Here is a 23,948-nt window from a genome sequence, read left to right as displayed (position 1 = left end):
TACCATAGGTGCAAGGGGTGCAGCTGTTATGGGGCACAGAGCTTTGGGGGGCCCATCTTCCTTGTTAAAGTTACATGTGTCATATACATTTTTCAACACTGGGTGGTACATCGGGGCCCTTACAAACTTTTGCTATGGGGCCTTCAAATACCTAGTTACGCCCCTGGGTCTGTGTTTTCTAATGCTAACTTAAGAGATTCTTGTAGGGTGCCAGTTAGTGCATAATTTGACACATATATACCAATACATTTTCATACCCCAAATAAGCAGTTCATTACCAGTAAAGACCTGGCTCAGGAAGATTTGAAGTAGGAAAACAAGTAATAATCAGCAAATGTACCAATCTTAAAAAATATCTCCCATTTTTTCTACACTGGAAACAATGTTTATACAAGGTCACACTATATGTAAGGAAGTAAAATAAAAAATATCCTTAGTTCATATATGAATAAAATAGTACTGAAAATATCTCTATTTAATATTTTACACTGTCCTGAATTTGCGGGGCTTTCACCTCTGTGTATGACTGTGCTGCTTCACATTTTATAAGATACACTACTCTCCTGTATCGTTCCCTAAACGCACTTGCCCTTCTTTACTTTGCCTCAAACAAACTTGCCCTCCTGTGCCATATCCTGAATGAACTTATCCTACTGTACCTTTTCCTAACTGTAACCGCTCCCTGTATCGTTCCCTAAATGTAACTGCCCTCCTGCACCATTCCCTAAATGTACCTGCCCTCCCGCACCATTCCCTAAATGTACCTGCCCTCCTGCACCATTCCCTAAATGTACCTGCCCTCCTGCACCATTCCCTAAATGTACCTGCCCTCCTGCACCATTCCCTAAATGTACCTGCCCTCCCGCACCATTCCCTAAATGTACCTGCCCTCCTGCACCATTCCCTAAATGTACCTGCCCTCCTGCACCATTCCCTAAATGTACCTGCCCTCCTGCATCATTCCCTAAATGTACCTGCCCTCCTGCATCATTCCCTAAATGTACCTGCCCTCCTGCATCATTCCCTAAATGTACCTGCCCTCCTGCATCATTCCCTAAATGTACCTGCCCTCCTGCATCATTCCCTAAATGTACCTGCCCTCCTGCATCATTCCCTAAATGTACCTGCCCTCCTGCATCATTCCCTAAATGTACCTGCCCTCCTGTATCATTCCCTAAATGTACCTGCCCTCTTGTAATGTTGCCTAAATGTAGGTGCCCACTTGTATTGTTCCCTAAACATACCTGTCCTCCTGTATCATTCCTGTATCACTCCTGTAATGTTACCTGAAAGCATAGTATTGTTCCCTAAACGTACCCATCCTCCTGTATCGTTCCCAAAACATACCCGCCCTCCTGTATTGTTCCCTAAACGTACATGTCCTCCTGTATAGTTCCCTAAATGTACCCATCCTCCTGTATCGTTCTCAAAACATACCCCCTCTCCTGTATCGTCGTACCCACCCTCTTGTATTGTTCCCTAAACATTTTCGCCCTCCTGTATTGATCCCTAAACGTACCCGTCCTCCTGTATAGTTCCCAAAACGTACCCATCGTGCTGTATCATTACCTAAACGTACCCGTTCTCCTATATTGTTCCCTAAACATACTCACTCTCCTGTATCATTCCCTAAATGTACCCCCGCCCTCCTGTATCATTCCCTAAAACCGTACCCACCCTTCTGTATCATTCCTTAAGCGTACCCGCCCTCCAGTATCGTCGTACCAGCTCTCCTGTATAGTTCCCTAAATGTACCCTATTACGAACATACTTGCCCTCCTGTCCCCCTTCCCTAACTGTACCTGTCCCCCTGTAGCATTCTTTAAATGTACCTGCCCTCTCCTAATGTTACCTAAATGTACTAGCCCCTGTAGCGTTCCTTAAACATACCCACCCTCCTGTATCGTTTACTAAATGTACCCTGCCCGCCCTCCTGTATCGTTCCCTAAACATACCAGGCCTCCTGCATTGTCCCCTAAACGTACCAGCTGTCCTATATCGTTCTGTAAATGTACCTGCCCATGTTTATCGTTCCCTAAACATACCTGCCATCCTGTATCGTCATACCCACCCTCTTGTATAGTTTTCTAAACATACCCTACTGTACCTTGCCTCGAACATACTTTACCTCCTGTACTTTTCTCTAACTGTACCTGCCTCCCTGTAGCGTTGTTTAAATGTACCCACCCTCCTGTATCATTCCCTAAATGTACCAGCCCCCTGTATCATACCGTAAACATACCCGCCCCTCCTGTATCGTTCCCTAAAAGTACCCGTCCACCTGTATTGTTCCCTAAACGTACCAGTCCTCTTGTATCTTTCCCTAAACGTACCAGTCTTCCTGTATCTTTCCCTAAACGTACCAGTCTTCCTGTATCATTCTCTAAACGTACCTGTCCTCCTGTATAGGGCCCTAAACATGCCTGCCCTCCTGTATAGCGCCCTAAACGTGCCTGGTCATCCTGTATAGCGCCCTAAACGTGCCTGCCCTCCTGTATAGCGCCCTAAACATACCTGCCCTCCTGTATAGCACCCTAAAGTACACGTCCTTCTGTATCGTTCCCCAAATGTACCCGCCCTCCTGTAATCATTCCCTAAATGTACCCGCCCTCCTGTATTATTCCTTGAACTATCCTCCTGTATCGTTCCCCAAATGTACACGCCCTCCTGTAATCATTCCCTAAATGTACCCGCCCTCCTGTATTATTCCTTGAACAAACTATCCTCCTGTATCGTTGCCTGAAAGCATTGATTTACCTTTCCCTGAATGTGTGCTATCCTTAGTTTCCTTGAATAGGCTGAAGGGGAAGGTAACTGTGTGCAGTCATGTTTTAAAAAAAACAATAACAAAAAACCTTTCCATGTCCCAAGTTAAGCAATGAAATGTTGGATAAATACATTACTTTGTCAGCAGGAATGTATATTTCAATAATAGTTGAATATTTCTGCCATTATATGATTTCCTCTACCCTCGCCTTACACAACATAATACTGAACTTGAGGTACTCAATTATTGTGTTGTGCAGCAGAGATGACAGTGATACTTACCAGCCAACAGGGGAGGGTCCACTAGTGTATGCTTGGAGACAGCAATGAGCTTGCTGAGCAGGTGAACAGTCATTTCCTGTGTGGATACGGAGGTAAAACCCTTCAGGAAGAGCTGTTGAAGACCAGGAAAGTTATTCCACTTCAGTTTGCTCTGCACCTTCTCAATCTTCTCTCGACTTTCTGACTTATCGAGAGGCAAGTGGGTGAGCAGCTTGTTGAGCAGCTTCAATGCAAGCAGGTACTCATATTCATAGTCTGATTCCAGCAAGGATGCTGCTATCCAGAAAATGGTAGCCATGAGATTGGTTGGATCAGTAGTTGGTTGCAGGTCATGCATTCCTCCCTCTCTAAGGGAGGAAAGGCTTCTAGTCCTTGCTATGCTGCCCCCATGGTTTATCCTGCCATCCAATATATCCAGTGTGTTGCTTCGCCGCCTGTCCCCTCTACGGTCAACCATTAAGCTTAGCCGCAATGAGTTGCTTCTGGCATTGTTACAATATCCCATAAAGTTCCCGCTACTCAAAGGACTTGTACTTAGATTTAGCTGTCCGGTGCTCTTCCTGTTCATTGCGTTCTTATTCCCCATCATTGGCTCGTGGTACGATGTTCTAGAGCACAGTGTATTAAAGGTAAATTAATCATGATGGCTTTTTTTTTTAACAATACACACATAATCCACATAATTTAATATAACTGACATAAAAAAATTAAGAATTTTATATTTAAAAAAAACAAAAACAAATGTAAACTATAAATATGTTAATCATGAATAGTCTAAATAAATCCTTCATCCCCAGTTAACCTACAATGTGCGAGAGTCACTTACTGAGCAAGAGCAGACAGGAGGTCATAATGCTTCATGGTTTCTGATAATGTGTCTATGGCTGACTCCAGTGTTAGAAGAAGCTCGATGACAAAACCCTAAAAAGGAATAGAACAAATCAACAAAACTATAATATGAAATGTAAAAATAGAATTCATGGTCAGTTGATAAATTTCAGTTTAAAAGTATAGAATAGCATATGATCACAGAGCAAGTAACCGTACAGTTATACATATATGTGATGTATATATTATCAGTGCTATATATACACACATTGAGGTTAGTGTAACATAGAATGGTTAGTATGCTTGCTGGTAAAAGCATGTTGTGGACAGGCTATTGGCTTGTCCATGGTGCGTATTAATGTAACTAACCCTCAGTCCAGAAAACAGTGTGACTAAGCAGAACCATGTTGCACATGCAATATATTGAAAAACTCAAATTAAGCAGAACCATAAAATTCTCAGGTTTTGCAAAACACTTTCAGGTCCCAGTTACACTAGAATAGTAAAATCGAATTTAGTGAAAATACATGTAAGGAACTAGAAGCATGAACTAGACTACCGTCTGAAAGCAGAAAGTTTATCATCTAAATGCTGAAACAGAATTTAAAACATAATAATTTATTATGATAAAAGGAATTAGCTGTAAACCCACAGCTGACTCATTGACTTTTAAATAAATAAAGCTTATAAAACAATTTATATCTGCTAATCCTAATTAATAGGTCTGTGGTAGGAGATATCTGTCCTCCCAATGCCTCCTGTTACTATATGATCTCTTAAAAGTATGTTGACCAGACATGCTTCTATCACAGCCAAGTAGACCAATAGCACAGTCATATTTGCCAGAAACCATACTGCAAGATAATAGGCCAATCAAAAGAGAGCATTGTCATAGGGAAGTTATCAATACTACATGTATGGCTGAATCAGACACATTCTATCGAGCACCTAGGGGCAGGATGTGTCCAGGTAGAAGAGCCTTATGAAGAATAGCTGGTAATAAAAAATTCTATTGGGAGGATAACCACTTGTATACATAGGGACCTATTCATCATACGATAAATGGCCCGGTAACCATGCGGAGACGCTAGTTTCCGCATATTTAGGTTACTGGGCTACTCAACATTAGGGGTCCGATAGGACCCCCTGATATTCAGCAAACTTCAAAAACTGAAAGTTTTCAGAGTTTGCTTCCGAGAACAAGCGTCATCTTCAGACGGTGCTTGTTCTCGGATCCCCGCTCCTTCCTATGGGAAGGAGTTCCGGGGATGCGAAAATGGATCCGAGCTGATCGCTCCGCCGCCTCCTCACTACCTCCCCGGCAGCTTTGCGCATGTGTGACCCGAGATCACGCATACGTATCTGGGACGACAGGGAGCAGGTAGCTGCGATTCTAACCACGGGGACAACTGCTTTTCGGTGCAGCTGTCCCCTTACTGGAGCAATGATGAATTGCTCTGGTGTCACGTTTCTCCCGCTGTGAGTTGGACATTTAACTATCCCTCGCAGAAAGTGCGATACTTCATCATCAGAGGCCATACAGCCTTCCGATGATGAATAGGCCCCTGACTGTCTATTACATGGCAGTGCGAGAACAATGACCAAAATGTCACCTGAGCTTCTTCTCCTGCATCTCCCACTGTCTCCACTAGCCTGGAAAGAACATCGGAAAGAGTCTGCGCAGACAGCGGCTGCTTGAGGGCTCGGAAAATCTGAAAGGACCTTCCAGCATAATGGCGTGACGAGCAGGAGAGTGCCGTTTGCAGCGCTACCTCACTCAGATTTTGCTCCAGCTGAAACCCTGGAAGGGAACAGTAAACAGATCATTACACCAGGTAAACAAGAGCAATCACTATGGATATACTTTAGTACTTCTCAAATGTGGATATATATATATAGTCAAAGTACCAAAGGGCATCTATACTATAGTCTTGTAAAAGTTAATTATGAAATTAAATAGAACATTGGCTCGCAAATGCAAACACAAATTCGATGTATACAATTTATTTAAAAAAGTTGTGAATTTGACACCACAACCTTCAAAGCTACTTGGGGTGATTGGTGTGCTCAGGTCCCTGGTCCTCACAAGGGCAGCTCGGTCACTGATATCTTTTGTGCCAATATGAGCAATCTGATTAGCTGCAAGTTTTTCCATCACTGCCCACTTCTAAACAGGGTACACAAGGGCATGCAGTAACAGACAGAGCAGCACACAATTAATGTCAGATTACAAATAACAATTTAAATTTCTTGATCGGCAGGGATAAATTGTATGAGCAGTCACACTTTGAACAAGTAAACCTTTTTAAAATTGAAAAATGCCAAGACAAATGACTTCTACTGCCCTCAGAATCGCCATTTTTCATCTCAATGTTCTCTTTGCAATTTCAGCTACATCAGTAATTTTGCATTTCAGTTAGTGAACAAATGTCTACGGGTCATTATGGGGAAAAACAACAGCATTTATACATTACTTTTCCATTACATGGCTATAGAGGCACTTGACAAAGTAAAATGTCAGCATTGTAATTGTAAATACCAGCGACACAATTAATTATAGATGATTCATGGCTGCTAGAAGCTGCCACCTACAGGATTACCATGTTATTACATGTCTATCATGAAATTACAGATTACAGCTATTGTGCAATTATATAGAAAAGGTTCCACAAAATATTGGGCCTGATTCAGAGCTGGACGCTATTTGCGGACGCTCGTTCAGAAAAAGGGGCTGGCTATTTAAATTGAGCGCTCGCTCTTTGCGGTCTGTTGACGCCTCTATGTCTGAAAGAGCGAACGAAACATGCGCTCACTATTTTGGAAAAAACGCCCCCTGGCCGCTCGCATCATACGTCATCTCCGCTATTTATTTGATTAATCGAGTACATCGAAAGGCTTATGAACTGCTCGCAGTGCTTGTGGTAGCATTTTCCTACCGCAATCATGCGAGCAGTTCAGGCTAAAAGACAACCAAGTGACGTGGTCAATGACGCTGCTTTATTAATTATGCACACCCTTAAAACGCCCGTTTTGACCGTTTGGCACACCTGCGTTCGGATCTCCACTCCCCGTTTTCAAGCACCTTCCCCTGTTACCACCCACAAACGCCTCATCCTGTCACTCAAATTAGCAGGCATTCGCTATTTTGCAAGCACACGATTTTCGACCACACTGACTGGTTCGCGCATGCGTATAACGATCCGTACGCATGTGCAGTTGGGCAAACATCGCTCGGAACGAACGAGCGGCCGCTTACGAGCGGCTCTGAATCAGGCCCATAGTGTGCAAATATAAATATGTTCTCTGGGCTAGTTGTCAGAGTTCAGGTCAAAGGGATGAATGAAAGGAAACCAAACTATGTAAATGTCCATGGCAACTCTCTCGGATGAACAGTGGTCCCATATGCTTGGTGGTACTCGGAATGCTACTGCTTGCATCCATTATCAACAGATAAATTTTTTTATTTTTCATAGAATATATTACTCTCCACTTAGGACCTCATTCAGAGTCGGTCGTTGCGGCCGCACGGCCAGAAATTAAAAGGGGCCAGATATGCAAATGAAGCGCTCGCAAGTTGCGTCATTAAGATGGGATCATTAGCTGGACGAGCGAGGGGAGGATGCGGCCGTAAGACTAAAAATACGCCCCCTTCTCGTTCGCATTACACATCATCTCCGGGCATATAAGGATTAATCAAGACCATCGGAGCTGCTCGTAGAACTTAAGGTTGACCATACCCTCTCTTAAGCACTACTATCTAGTCAGTGTAAAAACCTCCCATGTCACATGTGCCATGACACTACTTACTTAATTATGCACTCCCATAAAACGCCGTTTGCATAGCCAGGCACACCTGCGTACGGATCTCCACTCCCCCGTTCACAAGCACCTTCCCCTGTTACCACCCACAAACGCCTCATCCTGTCACTCAAACTAACGACCTGGCTGTGTTCAAGAAGAGAGCAATCTCTGATCGTAATAGCTAGTTTGCGCACACGCACATTGCGAATTTTACGCATGCGCAGTTTAGCGAACATCGGTGGCATACTACCGAGCGGCAGCAATGACCGACTCTGATTGAGGTCCTTAGTCTCTTTAACATGGGGATTCGTGCTGACTCCAATTGCCGTAGATGTGGGCTGTCAGAGGCAGCGTTCTGGCACTCCCTCTGGGAGTGTCGGGACGTGTAATATTTTTGGAATCAAGTGTGGGATTGTGTCCGTACTACTTTGCCTGTATTACCTCTGCCTTGGATCCACTCATATGTCTGTTTGGTTTTTCCCTCGAGGAATCGTTCAATGTTTTTGCCATCAAATATGTTTTTCATTTGTTGTCCTTAGCTAAGGTTATTATAGCACGGAAGTGGCTAGGGGCTGATTCATCGGTTTTTATGGATTGGATCTCACTAATGAAACTGTCAACCATGAGAGATACCTGTATACGGCTAGGGGGGCTTTACCCAAATTCCACAAAGTGTGGTTTCTATGGTACACATCTCACTATGGTCGGAGTCCTTTCGTCACCTGAAGGCATGTAATTTTTTTGGGGGGGGTTTACCAGTGCACTTGCATAATATCTGTTTTATTTACTTATTTCTTTCTTTATTTTTTATATATAATGATTGTTTTCAATTGTTACACTTCGATGAATTTTTTGCTCATCTACCACATTTTCACTGTGTTTTTTTGCATATTTTTCCTACTATGATTCTTTTGTATTGTCTAATTTGTCTATGTCTGCATTTCCGCTGTATTTTCTCGGTCTGTAATAATGGTATTTTTGTTTGCTTTTTGCCTCATTGAAAATTAATAAAATACATAAGATTTAAAGAAAAAGAAATGTCCATGGCAGCATGCCCTTGATGCAACTCATGCCAAGCCTGCACAAAAATGGAGAGCCATCACTGAACGGCAGCTTGTAGTAGTAAGTTGCATACAGTGTCCAGACACTGCAGAGATCCTGCATAATAGGGAAAGTGTGTGACCTGCACCAGAGAGAATAAAACGGTGGTGACTGGAGTATTCTCTAGCTGTACATACACATACCTGATCTACAGTGCTTAAACACAGACACCACATGTTTTAAAAATGCAGACAGCTGCTCAGCACTTTTAATGCTGGGATTTTTCGCCGAAACATCTTCATGATTCCAAAGTGGTCCTCTTTTCCTATAAAACACATACAACTGAGGTCAGGAGGATTAGGGAACATAGTAACAATCCTTAGGATGTCCTCGTCTAGAACATAACACTTGACATTAGCATATACACAGAAGAGACCTATACTGTGCTCAAAGGAAAGGAACTCCATAATATGCATAAACCTTAGATCAAGTCCGCACAAGCAAGAAAAAGATGTTGTAATCCACTGGTCTCTATTGCCATTATTCCAGCTATGCCATTACGTACGCAGCTGGGATAAAACCGCAAAATAAGTATGTCAACATTATTTTCTTGCAGTGTCCTCTAAATCATATATTTTATTGCTATAGGCAGGACAAATACATGGCACATGAGGTTTATGCTGTAGCATTTTCCCCAGCGGCTAACGGGTGCCAGTTTATTTAAGAACATTAGTTTATCAGCTTCCTTCCCAAGACACAAGTTGCACCGAAGGTGAGGTCCCGGGTATATGTGAGGATCAGGGCGCTGCTAAATAAACAGAATAATGGCAGCTAAAATAGAAGTAATAATACTAAATTACTATTCTTTGGAGGTAGGAAATTTAGTAAAGCTCTTGCTCCCATTTAAGCTACTAATAGTCTAACTTGGTAAATTACACTACCAGGTTCTTCAGTATATGCAATAACAATTTTGCTTAATATCTTTAAAATTAGGCAAATCAGGCAAGCAATCGGTATGGATTCATCTTTGTGTTCAGGGAAGCAGAGAAGAAGGGAGAGGAGACCAGGCTGCTGAGGAGACACAGCCATGCTCTCAATACTGCGTGACCAGGCGCCCTTCAATACAGAGAGGGCCCCGGTACACCTAACAGTGCATTCCAAGCCCCCCACATGGACTGTTTGCCGTCAACAGTAGATGAAACATCTCCATAGACCTTGCTATCAATGAATAACTACACAAGAGATAAGTGTACAAGTATGGGAGTATTTACCCGGAATGCTTAGAGCTTGGAGTTTTTCTGGAATGCATTTATTTTATTTTGTACCAGTTATTTATATAGTGCACATATTTCACAGAGTTTTACAGGGAATATTTTGCCCATTCACATCAGTCCCCACCCCAGTGGAGCCCTGTCTGCGTGTGGAGTAAGACCATGTGCAGTCTCTGAAGGTGCCATTGTTGCTATTAAGTAACATTTATTATAGTTAGTAAAGATGTTACAAAACTAGCAGTGTTTCAGGTAATTTCTTACTGTAATGAAGCATGAAACAGAGATGCCAGCAAAGTGGGAGTTAAAGACATACCTTGACGTAATGAACTCCATAAGAGTTTTGACCTTCTCGTCCTGTTCTACAGAGAGATCCACCTCATTGAGGATGGTTGCATGCAAGTGAGGAACAGCAGTGCTTGTATTCCCTAAGCTGATGCTAGAAGAGGTAGAACTTGAGCTGAGCCCTGAGTCCGTCATGGGAGAAGGCTGGTATTCAGGTATGAAGTCATTAATACCTGCAGAAACAAACCAATTTACAGTGTAGAAGAAGTTCATTTACTTTGTGTGAGGATACAACGCATCAGTGTTTATACCTGTAAACACCAAAGATTACTTTTCTGCAGAAATGTACTGAAGGTTTCAGAGAGAAAGGCGCGCAGCAGAAAGACATGATCTAGAAAGACGTGCAGCAGAGAGGGAGACATGATCTAGAGAGAGAGAGACGTGATCTAGAGAGAGAGAGACGTGATCTAGAGAGAGAGAGACGCGTAGCAGAGACGTGATCTAGAGAGAGACGCGTAGCAGAGACGCGATCTAGAGAGAGACGCAATCTAGAGAGAGACGCAATCTAGAGAGAGACGCAATCTAGAGAGAGACGCAATCTAGAGAGAGACGCAATCTAGAGAGAGACGCAATCTAGAGAGAGACGCAATCTAGAGAGAGACGCAATCTAGAGAGAGACGCAATCTAGAGAGAGACGCAATCTAGAGAGAGACACGTGATCTAGAGAGAGAGACACGTGATCTAGAGAGAGAGACACGTGATCTAGAGAGAGAGACACGTGATCTAGAGAGAGAGACACGTGATCTAGAGAGAGAGACACGTGATCTAGAGAGAGAGACACGTGATCTAGAGAGAGAGACACGTGATCTAGAGAGAGAGACACGTGATCTAGAGAGAGAGACACGTGATCTAGAGAGACACGTGATCTAGAGAGAGAAAGACACGTGATCTAGAGAGAGAGAGAGACACGTGATCTAGAGAGAGAGAGACACATGATCTAGAGAGAGAGAGAGACACATGATCTAGAGAGAGAGAGACACATGATCTAGAGAGAGAGAGAGAGAGACACATGCTCTAGAGAGAGACACATGATCTAGAGAGAGAGAGACACATTATCTAGAGAGAGACACATTATCTAGAGAGAGACACATTATCTAGAGAGAGACACATTATCTAGAGAGAGACACATGATCTAGAGAGAGACACATGATCTAGAGAGAGAGAGAGAGAGACACATGCTCTAGAGAGAGAGACACATGCTCTAGAGAGAGAGACACATGCTCTAGAGAGAGAGACACATTATCTAGAGAGAGACACATTATCTAGAGAGAGACACATTATCTAGAGAGAGACACATTATCTAGAGAGAGACACATTATCTAGAGAGAGACACATTATCTAGAGAGAGACACATTATCTAGAGAGAGACACATTATCTAGAGAGAGACACATGATCTAGAGAGAGAGAGACACATGATCTAGAGAGAGAGACACATGATCTAGAGAGAGAGACACATGATCTAGAGAGAGAGACATGATCTAGAGAGAGAGACACATGATCTAGAGAGAGAGACACATGATCTAGAGAGAGACACATGATCTAGAGAGAGAGAGACACATGATCTACAGAAAGAGACACATGATCTAGAGAGAGAGACACATGATCTAGAGAGAGAGACACATGATCTAGAGAGAGAGACACATGATCTAGAGAGAGAGACACATGATCTAGAGAGAGAGACACATGATCTAGAGAGAGAGAGACACATGATCTAGAGAGAGAGAGACACATGATCTAGAGAGAGAGAGAGAGACACATGATCTAGAGAGAGAGAGAGAGACACATGATCTAGAGAGAGAGAGAGACACATGATCTAGAGAGAGAGACACATGATCTAGAGAGAGAGACACATGATCTAGAGAGAGAGACACATGATCTAGAGAGAGAGACACATGATCTAGAGAGAGACACATGATCTAGAGAGAGACACATGATCTAGAGCAGGGGTTCCCAACCACGGTCCTCAAGGCACACTAACAGTCCAGGTTTTAAGGATAGCCACAGTTAAGCACAGGTGTCTTAATTAGTATCTTAGTTATTTTGATTTAACCATCTGTGCTCAGGCATGGATATCACAAAAACCTGGACTGTTAGTGTGCCTTGAGGACCGAGGTTGGGAAACACTGATCTAGAGGGACACGTAGCAGAGTAAAGGTGCATACACAAGTAATGATTTTTTGAACGATTTAAATATAACAACGTCGTTATCGTTCAATTGTTGAAAAAATCGTAAATTTTCTGAGTTATATCGATGAATGATTATCGTTCATGTGTGTTCCCGCTTGTAGTTCATTCTGACTGACCAAATGAACGATTTTCATTAAGGGAAGTTACAAATATTGTTTGGAGTTCAAAAAAATCGTTCATTACACATTAACAAATCTGACAGAAAATCGTTCATAAAATCGTTGGTAACAAAATCGTTGTGTGCATGCAGCTTAATACATGATCTAGGGAGAGAAACATGATCTAGAGAGAGAGACACGTAGCAGAGAGAGAGACGTGATCTAGAGAGAAAGACGCAAGGCAGAGATTTCAGTAACAGTGTTTCATAAGTAAGGAGAAGTTATACATAAGTGATGTGAGGGTAGTGCCAGCAGCAGCGGTCTCTGACCTGTGAAGGAGTACTCCAGATGTGCATTGTTCTTGATGGTCAGCACCCGTGGTTCATTACATTCCCTGTTCCTGAGGAGAATAGAAGCTATGCTCTGCACACTGCTGTTAGATCCCATCACGATCAACAAATGTAAAAGGAGGCGCTTACAGTGTTCATACACCTCAGGGTGATAGTGGTCAAACCCTAAACACAACAAACAATCACATGAGAAATGACCTTGGATCTTACTACCATCACTAAGTCTAAAAGTGCAGCCTTACATTAGAAGCACAGCCTCAGATTTAAAAGAAAATGTAAAGGTTAATTGTATTATTTCCAATGCACCTTTAGGGATCCTGTCTCTTCCCCCACTTTGTAACAGTGTCCTATATCTGTGTGTACAAACTGATATGGTTTTGCTAAAGAGGGTGATAAACTGCACTGCTAATATAGGAATATTTTAAGAATAGTACTATTGACACCCCAATGAAAAAATGTAATACAAATCTTATATAATATCTTAATGATAATAATGATATCTTATTTCAGGTGAGCATGCTATTGCAGACGGGAACCAGTCAAAGGTTCCGATTCAAAGACAGACCCTAATGCGATCGCAGCTGTGATTTCATACGCAACGCAGCTACGAAAATATGCTTATGTTAGCAAAGATCATCCGAGCATGAAGACGCCCACTGCTGCCTTCATATCTGTGTGTCACGGCGCATACCTGCATAAATAATCGGTAACATCGACGCACACCAGCGGCCAGCTTGCTCTTGCGGCAGGTCTGACCCTTAGGAGCTCTTCTGACACGCAGAGCTGCATATGCACACGCAGTGGCTAATTTATGCATGCCCATGTCACGGCGTTAAAACAGGCAGGCGTTTTTCTGACCTCTCCCCCATTACCACCCCCAAACGCTGACAACCTGTCACTCACTCTGCAGTGGATTCCCATGTGCATCCGTAATCGCAGTGTGATCACTGCGCACGTGCAGAGCGGCTTATACGCATGTGCAATGGCAAAAAGTCGCTCGACTGTGTACATAATCGCTATTGCTTCCGGCTCTGAAACAGTCCAAAAATCCCAACAGATGGGATGCCGGCGGCGAGATCTGGACACCTGCCAGAATCCCAGCACCGGCACCGATGGTAAGTAGGGGGAGGGTTAGGTTTAGGGTGCGGGGAGGTTAGGTTTAGGCACTACAGGGGAGGGTTGGGATACTGAATGATAAGTGCTGTACCCAACCCACTGCAGACAATAATATATAATCCAAGAGCATAAGAACAGAGAAAGGTATTGTCCTATATGCAGTGCACAGAAACCAGACAAACATAAAACTATTATTCATGGTCATATGAGCAATAAAAAGCAGCAAAATGATTTAAAAATAATTCCTCAGAATTATATGGACCAACAGAAAGATAAAAACACAATTTTTATGTTGGTCCATATAATTGTTAGGAATTATTTTTAAATCATTTTGCTGCTTTTTATTGCTCACCATGAATAAAAGTAAAGTTTTTTATTTGTCTGGATTCTGTGCTACACCTGGAATTACATTGATAAACGAGAAACAGTGGACGAAACTGGCCCAAACAATGCGTAATTCAATCAATGTCACCTGCAGGATTAGCTATATTAGATATATACACTACTACTATTTCTACTCTAAATGATTCTCCTTAAATAAATCCCACAAATGTCACCACTAAAGGGATGCGATTAGGTAGTGATGGATAATACGGCGAGTCACGGAGCAAGGTGACAGTACAATAACAAGAATACAATCAGTGGAGTCACACACAGACACACAAACAAGTCTTTTTAATATATAGAGCAGCTGAAATATCCATTGAATCCACATTTTTGTGTTCACGGTAAATTCTCTTTTTTGGTGTGTGTGGAGTGAGTGTTAATAGATATATGTTTTGTACCATTTATACATAAATGAGGTTACTATATAAATTCCCACCACAAGTCCTGTGAGATTATACCATGAATCTATCACATTTTTGGTAAAACAAAAAGTCCCTCCTGATGCTCTGTCTTTCTTCCTCTCTACAAATTTCAAAATGCTTCTCCTGGTTTGAGATATCCTTTTATCTTTTAAAATACATCCTTACTGATCTACTTACAGTTTTGATAGGACCTGCAAATAAACACTACAGACCCACCAGCCTAATGAAAACACTGAGATGATAAATTTGTTTCACACTTTCAATATACAGGTTACTGCAGTTTTTATTTTATTTTTTTACATTAAAAAGGACATCAAAAGTCACCAAGAAACTCTCAGCATATAAAGGCAGGAGGCCGCAGGTAAGAGGTAACAGACGCGATCCATAGTCATTTACAGCAGGGGTACATTACTCCTTGCAATACACAAGCCACTGAAGTGAGAACTTCTATTTATAAACAATGGTATTAGAAGTCAGCGTTCATACAGATACTGGTTACAGAAGTGTCTACATAATAGTATCAGTAGTGTATGATAGCACTATACATGCTGCTCTGTCATCAAAGCACAACCATACTGTAGGCATAATGTAAGAGCAATTACCTATAAAGATTGCATGCAGCAAGAGGTGTAAGTAGCTTCCCCACTCAACCTTCACACTATGATCAATGATCAGATCGGTCAGAAGGATCACGGCTATGTTGCACCTATATGGAAAAACACAACAGCTGGTAACATACAAGAGATTGACGTACGCTGTCAGAAAGCAGATGCAAATGGTGGCTGCACTACAAATAAGGATACGTTTGCAGTAAATAGCCATAAAGGTGGCATTTCAGCAATACCTGTGCAGAGATGTTCCCGGAGATGTCGTTTCTGGTAGGTAATCCACAAGGGGTGACCAGCAGCCTCCTGTGGGTGGGAAAGGTAGGGGCTCTCCTCGGTTGTGTTCCATCACTTTCAGGCGCCAGTTAGAGAACAGTGGCATAGAGTCACCTTCAACACAAAGAGGCAAACAATATAGTTCCTCATCTATTTTGCTGCTGCATTCTTACATTTATCCTAGTAACTAACCGTCCATGTACAGATACAGTCCGTGAAGCCTTACAGGAGATGTTTGCAAGACTAAAAGGCAATATATCTGCACCTCTAATCCCATTATGCCCAATTTACTAAACAAAGGGACCAGAGACTATATACTACATCAAAAGTACGTGGACATCAGAACATCACACCCATATAGGCTTCTTGAACATCTCACTGCAAACCTGTGGGCTTTATATCTGATTGCTCCCCCTCCCCCTGCTGCTATAACAGCCTCCACTCTTCTGGGAAGGTTTTCCAATAGATCAGTGGTGTCAAACTCGGGCCCTCCAGCTGCAGTGGAACTACACATCCCAGCATGCAGTGCCACAGTTTTGCTATTAGGGCATGCTAAAACTGTGGCAGGGCAGGCTGGGATATGTAGTCCCACAAAATATGAAAGGCCCGAGTTTGACATAACTGCACTAGATTGTGGAACACAGCTACAGCTGTTCTCATCTATTCAGCCACAGGAGCATTACTGGTGGTGGGCACTGATGTTGGGTGATAAGGCCCTGGGCTTGCAGAGGGTGCTCCTATTTATCCCAATTCTCCCCATTCCGGACACATCTGAGCTATGACAATATAACAAGTAAGATAGAGAGCACTGCAAAGGACAAGTAATAAAGAGAAAACATGAGGGATGTGATTACTTTTCTCCTCCTCATAAGAACCCCCAGAACTGCTGCTGTAGCGTGACTCTAGTCTGTGGTGCTGGCGATTCAGGTTGCTGTTCTGACCACTGTAGATATCTAGGTGGGCATAGCTGTAATAACAAATAGACAACATTATCATTCTTATTTAATTTAGCCCGTCTCCAGTGACCCAGCACAACGACATTATAGTAAATGCTGAAACAGATGTAAAACTGAAGTAGCTACAAAAACACAAAGGCAAAAAACCCATCACATCCCATGGTAACAGCAGCCATTTGGATGGATTATAACATCAGCTCCTGGGTGACGTCTGATCCTCTTTTCTATTGTACATATATTTATGGCGATCCTAATAATACCCATAACTACATAAACATCTGCCATCTGAGAGTGGATTTACTGCACCACCTCCGGTTTTGTTTCTACCCCTCAGTCTGATCTATACTCACATATATTATGCAATGCGTTTCAATGTTTCGATATTATCTCCTACTTTCCTAACTCAGTATACAGAGATGTTCCCATCTTAGATATAGAAAGAGAGATTTGGCCTTCTATAAAAAGTAGTAATTAAATTTATTTTATTTATTTATTAACAGGTTCTTATATAGCGCAGCATATTCCGTTGCGCTTAAATCATGTTCTTAGGGGTATATTTAGTAAAGTGAGAGTTTTTAGAAGTGGAGATGTTGCCCATAGCAACCAATCAGATTCTACTTAACATTTATCTAGCACCTTCTAGAAGATAATAGCTAGAATCTGATTGGTTGCTATGGGCAACATCTCCACTTCTAAAAACTCTCACTTTACTAAATATACCCCTTAAGTGTCTATTAAATGTAGGACTAAGATCACATTTGAAGGCGTTGCCTACGTCTGTTCAGCCTGCCCACACCATGCCCCCACTAGCCTGTTATCATACATATAGAAAATGCTTAATGGAGATGGAAACGGAATAAAAGTGCATTACACTTCTTATGATACGACATGCATTTTATACATTGATGATAACAAGAATCTAGGTTACTTGTAAAAACATTTAATCTGCGTTAATTTCAGAATAATTTCACCAACAACAGAATTATAACTGGACAGTGTGCATCCTGGGCGAGATCCTATAAAGTCTCCTGTCATTCATACGGCTCTCCATGACCAGGGTTACACAAAATAACTACAAGATATACTTGTCCCTTTCCCTTGGAAAAAAAAGGTAGATGGTCTAACTTTGTACCACTTTGTTGCCATTCTAGTTCACTGTAAATGAAAACCAGCAAACTCAACATGGGCCAAATATCTAACAAGCAAGGTCCACTGTTACACAACTACCAATGTCTTCCTTACAGAAAATCCTGCATTAATATTATTTGTATTATACCATATGGATACATTTATAACCATCAAATGTATGGAATCGGTATGATATACCACCGGATGTCAGCCCGGCGGATGAAATAGCGATGCCGGAAGGCCTTGCTGATGAAGATCCCGAAAGGGGAGGTAAGTAGGCTATCCCTAACCCTCTCCCCACCCTAACCCTCCCCTTAGGGGTGCCTAACTCTAACCTTCCCCCTTAGTGCCTAACCCTAATCTTCCCCAGGGGTGCCTAACCCTAACCTCCCCTCGGGGGTGTCTGACCCTAACCCTCCTGGGGGAAGGCCTAACCCTAAGCCCTCCCGGGAGACCCTAAACCTACCCCCCCACCCCCTGCGGCTGTCTGCTCCTGACGCCTGGCTTACCTACAATCGGTATGCCGGGCGTCGGGATTTGGGCGTGAGGCTAATGATAGACATTGGTAGATGCCTATCTTTAGTCCCATGCCAGGATTTCACTGTCAGGAAGCCGGTGGTCTGCATTTCGACCACTGGCTTCCTGACTACATACCCAAACGAATACAGGTGGTGTTAAAGTGCTGAATGCACAAGCCACTTACGTCTCATCAGCGCCATCCCTTGTATGCTTGTTCTCATGACTGCCTTCAGTAGGCGCCACCATGGTATTGCTGCTGGATGTGGTTCCTGTAAGACAACAAATTAGCAACAGCTTTAGATGAAGAGGAATACACCTTCCTGTAAGAACCCATTACAAGGAAAGGGGAGAACTCTCCTAATTGGAGAGAGGGATAGGGGGCCCAGGGGAAGAGAGGATATGGGGCCCCAGGGAGGAGAAGGATATGGGGCCCCAGGGAAGAGAGGGATTTGAGGCCCCAGGGAAGAGGGATATGGGGCCCCACGAAAGAGACGGATATGGGGCCCCACGGAAGAGAAGGATATGGGACCCCGGGGAAGAGAGGGATAGGGGCCCCATTGAAGAGAAGGATATGGGACCCCAGGGAAGAGAGGGATATGGGACCCCAGGCCAGGGAAGAGAGGGATATGGGACCCCAGGGAAGAGAGGGATATGGGACCCCAGGGAAGAAGGCAATTAGGATCCTGGAGGATAGTGTGTCCCGGGTGAGTGGGCAAAATAGATGCATTACTAATAAATCTTTACATATACACATTACAATTCTCTACCTTCTGTGTCATTATCTTCTTCCTATTGTCTGAAGAGAGTGGCATCAGCTCGGGAGCAGCGCTGTTTCCAAACCTTATAGAAGTGTCTGTGCTGGGATAAGGAGCAGAGAGCATTCCCGCCCTGATGTGCTGCTCACATACTCTTTCTAGTTGGACTGAAGATTTTAACTGAAAATGCCAGGAAATCCCTCATCGGGAGATTTTTCGGGAATTTCAGTTAAAACCAAAGATGGAAAGCCCTCGTATTACCATTATGCAAGATGTTTGGGAGAAATTGAGTGGGACTCTAGCAGACTTTATGAAGTGAACATAAAATAGATCATTTTGCTTGTTGTTGCAAAATAAAACCTGGACATGCATGTGTGTAAGCAGAGGCACACGGATGTGCTGTTACCTGAGGTGACAGAGGGGATTTTATAGCTTGAAGTGATGCGGTAATAAGGTGGATTGTCCATGTGGGTCACTCCAGAACTCACTGGGTCTGTGAGTTGCAGTTCACTAACCAGTTCCTCCAGGAGCTGCATGGTCTTATCCCGGCCCAGGTACACAATCACCTTCTTTACCTGGGTGCAAATAAAAGATCACAATTTCAATCTCACCATAAGTCAGGTACCCGGAGAGAACACTTACAAGCTTTGTACAGGATACACAAACTAATAAGAGGTGCCTGGTTAGTCCCATTTAATACTATTGGCAGATATAAATGCTTTGAAATGTTATTGGTGGTTGTCCAGACTAACATGACAGCAAGGTCTGGGAGAGCCATGAATCTGAAAGTCAACATGCACATTGGGTTGACATTCACAAATGCCGACATGGTCAACATCAGAATATTGATGTCCCTTTATTTTTTTTTATATTTTAGAACAACCCTAAGTTGTACTGTCGACATTTTGATGACGTCGACCTATCGGCCATGTCGACTTTTAGAACATGTTGACCTTTCAGTGTTGACATTGTGGCAGGATAACAAATAAACAGAGTTATTTCTTGTGGTGGTAAACATAAGCTGCAAAACCTCCAATGTCTCTCACCACGTTACATTAATGCAGGGGTTCTCAAACTCGGTCCTCAGGACCCCACACAGGTCACGTTTTCCAGGTCACCCAGCAGGTGCACAGGTGTATTCATTACTCACTGGCACATTTTAAAAGATCCACAGGTGGAGCTCATTATCTCACTTGTAATTCTGTGAGGAGACCTGGAAAACATGCACTGTTTGGGGTCCTGAGGACCAAGTTTGAGAACCTGTGCAGTAATATATTACATTCACTTTAGCATTTTCATTTCTTTATCAGGCGAAAGTGCTGGAGATTTACGGAAGATGCAGAAACACATTGGTGCCACTGCAGAGATTTGGAAGTACTCACATAAGGTAACAGGCTGGGCTCACTATTCACACCACAAATGCTTATTAGAAAGTGCAAAATTATTTTCAAATTCTTCGGCCAGCCATCCGCCAGGGTGGTCCACACGTTTTCGATTTCTGACCATGCCACCTCGTCACCATACTGAAAAATATTAAGAGTTAAATAAATACTGTGCACAAAACACACATACGTTTTGATATTTTTATATGCCCCCCCTTATATAAAAGGCAAATAAATCAGTTACAATCAACTGGCAAATAATATCCAAGGGAAATGCAGCAACGATTTTAGGGGGCACTTTAATTAGCAGGGATGGCTGCAAAGTGCTGGAAAAAGTCAGAACGCGGCACCAACGTCACATGATTTCCTTTGCACTCATAGGGACAGATGTAATTAGCCGCGTGCTGCACATTACTATAGGTAGACGCTGATCACACCTCCTTAGGGTGCAAGCAGAATTAGTCTCCTGCAGTGAACACACAGAAGCTGCTGGGTACCATTCCAGTGGCTTTTGTGGCTAATTGAAACAATAGAGGAGCACAGGACAAAGCCTGTTGTCGGGGTACCGTTATTCTCTGTGATGTCTGCGGCTGCAAATCATTCAGAACTGAATTGGTGGAAACAATGTAAACATCACTGCAAAGTCCAAACTATTTCCATGTGGAAGAATTCTACATCCAACAACGTGACCACTTGTAGGATTATATTTTTTAAACCCTCAATCAACGCACAAATACAGGATGTAGACTAAATGCATTTGGTATACAGAATAGAGGCGGTGCTGTACAGTTAGTAAACATAACAGGCCTTCCTATGGCTGTGAATAGATGAATGCTTTACCTTAGCTGTCATATACAGAAGGTTATTTAGGACCATTGCTGTGGCCTGAGGTGACCCCCATCCTTCTCCTCTCAGCCAGCGCCGGCTGTTGACCATCATGTCGCGGTCTCTCAGTGATTCCTCAACATCATCTTCATGCCTGCGGACTGTAGGCAAAGGCTTCAAATCTACCAGTTCTATGTTGTTCATCCAAGGTAGTAAATAGTGCAGCATCACCTGTCGGCCAGCAGGGTGCGCTGTTTGTATTCTCTGGCTAATTTCTGTCAAAGAAATGTAATGAAGTTGGAGAAAAATATTACTTTAAGGAAATTGGATTAAATTAATTTAGACAATTGGCCTGCAATAATAGTGGCAGTGCAGAATGTGTTATAACGCTAGTGCTGAAACAATGCACACACTGACAGGTTACACATTTGTGAAAACAAGCATTTGACCCAGGGGTGGGGAACCTTTTTCTGCCGAAGGTCATTTTGATAGATATAACATTTGCAGCCGATGCAGGCCACGCCCCCTCCGTGTGCCGTCACACGGGGTCACAATCGCCAGTGATTACAGCAAAGCCCGCAGCATCCTGAGGACGCCACAGGCGGCACTGCTGCATAGATTCTAGTTGCAGTGTGCCATTCTAGGGACCCCGCTATCCAGAGGAGGCTAGCAGAAAAAAGCTCGGAGGGCCAGACCAAATGATTCTGCGGGCCTTATATGGCCCCCGGGCCTGAGGTTCCTCATCACTGATTGTTGCCCAATACAGTTGTATAATAATGGAAACACTGATGTTAGTGACATTACTGGGATTTCCTTAATATGTGGCTGGCCATATAAAGACTATTGTCTCTCTGTGACTGATCACAATAGTTATTGATCTAGCACGGTCTAGGGGTCTGGGACACATGTATGGAGTACCGCCTATGTGCCGTAAAAATTATTTCTACAAACTTGAGAATGTTTGTTTTTGGGCCTTATATAACTTTGTCAGACCTCGAAAAAAGGAAACATATCTGCTACCATTGTACTAGCCAATAAAATGGTGAGTTACATTTGTGGGGCTGAACTAATTACATAACAATAAATAAATGTGCTCTCAATGTAAAAGCACATAAACATATAACCCAATATGTGCACGCTTGCTTGTATTGGGGCTAAGAACATCCTAGTACCAGGAGCACTGTGCAGTAGGGACGTTCATTTTTTTTTTAACAAAGACTTCTGCATTGGTTTTGCTACTAAACTGATTGTATGACATCCATCAATAATGAAAAAAAATATGAGGTGATTTTTGTACTTAAATTCTATCACTGGGGTATAGTGTGGGGTGACTAAGGGGTCTATTTACTAAGCCTTGGATAGAGATAAAGTGAACTGAGATAAAGTACCAGCCAATCAGCTCCTGTCATGTCACAGGCTGTGTTTGAAACTGACAGTTAGGAGCTGGTTAGTTTTATCTCTGTCCACTTTATGTCCATCCAAGGCTTAGTAAATAGACCCCTAAAGCTTGGACACTTTACATTTAATTGGCAAACAGATCAAGCTCCTCCCCCAGCATACCCCAGTGACTGCCTGGGAACAACACACCAAAGAACAGGCCAGGAGTATGGTCCGTGAAAGCTGTCACTTTGTATGCACACTTCTATCACATGCAAAGGAAAATAGTCATTCTGACTGCAGCTCACGTGACTATCGCTCAGCATGTAATAGTCCCCAAAAAGCAAAAAGTGAGGCCATTTAGTGTCCCTCAAAGGACTGAGAGAAAAAGGATTTAATAACTACAAATCTATAGAATCTTATTTAGCATACAACCGGGGAACAATAAATATCACGGGGCCACCCCAAATCCGTCCCCTATGGAGGGCACGCTCAGAAGCTGTGGTGTGCATCGCCTGATGTCCAAAACTAACATGTGTATGAGAGAGTATTACATCTGCAGCATTTGTGAAGGTGTGTGCTAAAGACATTTACATAGAGGCACCACAAATAGGGGAATGTGACTTGTAATAAAGGTCATTATACACTAAATAGTACCTGAAAATATAGCGAGTGTTAGTTCTGGGTAGGTGCGAGCCAATTCCTCCGAAAGCTGGTAGTAGGATACGGAATACAAGTGTGGTAGAGGAGACGGGTGACTCAACACCCCATCTGTTCTGTGTACTTCCAGTTTGTGAGCGTAGCGAAACATCTTCGGCTCCAAAATCTGCAGGAAAGTAATGATTGTACTAAGATAAATGGACTAACCAGCAAAACATCTGTACACTGCAGCTTAGGACACTTCTGAGGACAACATAAATGGGTATCCGGTCGGAATGTCAACATCGTCAAAATATCATTGTGTCAACATGTTACATGTCGACAGTACATTGCTATATTTAGGTTTACAGTTAGTTTTAGCGTTACAGATGCAAAAAATAATATGTCGACTTTCTGGCTGTCGATGTGTAAAATGACAACATTATGAACATATCGACATTTTGACCATGTAGACATTTCACACATCAACATTTTTGACCAGGCTGACAATCAGAACACGTCGACACTTTGGCGTCGGCATTCTGACTGTTGACATATCATACCAAACCCCATAAATATACCTAACAACGGTGA

At 42.8% G+C, this 23,948-nt stretch overlaps 1 protein-coding gene across 8 annotated transcripts in view; it reads right to left on the bottom strand.

Moving 5' to 3' along the window:
- FRYL (FRY like transcription coactivator) overlaps positions 1 to 23,948 on the bottom strand; it is a 310,032-nt gene that overhangs the window by 36,897 nt on the left and 249,187 nt on the right. For all 8 annotated transcript variants that reach the window (XM_088475243.1, XM_088475244.1, XM_088475241.1 and 5 more), the window contains 14 exons: positions 23,373 to 23,541; positions 21,354 to 21,613; positions 20,514 to 20,654; positions 19,538 to 19,706; positions 18,561 to 18,645; positions 16,628 to 16,740; positions 15,737 to 15,887; positions 15,495 to 15,598; positions 12,947 to 13,132; positions 10,303 to 10,504; positions 8,922 to 9,043; positions 5,490 to 5,677; positions 3,875 to 3,969; positions 3,049 to 3,656 (listed from right to left, as the gene is read on the bottom strand). In XM_088475243.1, the coding sequence (XP_088331369.1) occupies positions 3,049 to 3,656; positions 3,875 to 3,969; positions 5,490 to 5,677; positions 8,922 to 9,043; positions 10,303 to 10,504; positions 12,947 to 13,132; positions 15,495 to 15,598; positions 15,737 to 15,887; positions 16,628 to 16,740; positions 18,561 to 18,645; positions 19,538 to 19,706; positions 20,514 to 20,654; positions 21,354 to 21,613; positions 23,373 to 23,541 (2,593 nt within the window). The remainder of the gene's footprint in view (positions 1 to 3,048; positions 3,657 to 3,874; positions 3,970 to 5,489; positions 5,678 to 8,921; positions 9,044 to 10,302; positions 10,505 to 12,946; positions 13,133 to 15,494; positions 15,599 to 15,736; positions 15,888 to 16,627; positions 16,741 to 18,560; positions 18,646 to 19,537; positions 19,707 to 20,513; positions 20,655 to 21,353; positions 21,614 to 23,372; positions 23,542 to 23,948) is intronic.

This window comes from Taudactylus pleione, unplaced genomic scaffold (genome assembly GCF_031769625.1).
Source record: "Taudactylus pleione unplaced genomic scaffold, aTauple2 ptg000169l, whole genome shotgun sequence".
NCBI classification, from domain to species: Eukaryota; Metazoa; Chordata; class Amphibia; order Anura; family Myobatrachidae; genus Taudactylus; species Taudactylus pleione.
The sequence above is the reverse complement of the archived record's forward strand: the minus strand, read 5'-3'. Positions and strand labels throughout refer to the sequence as shown.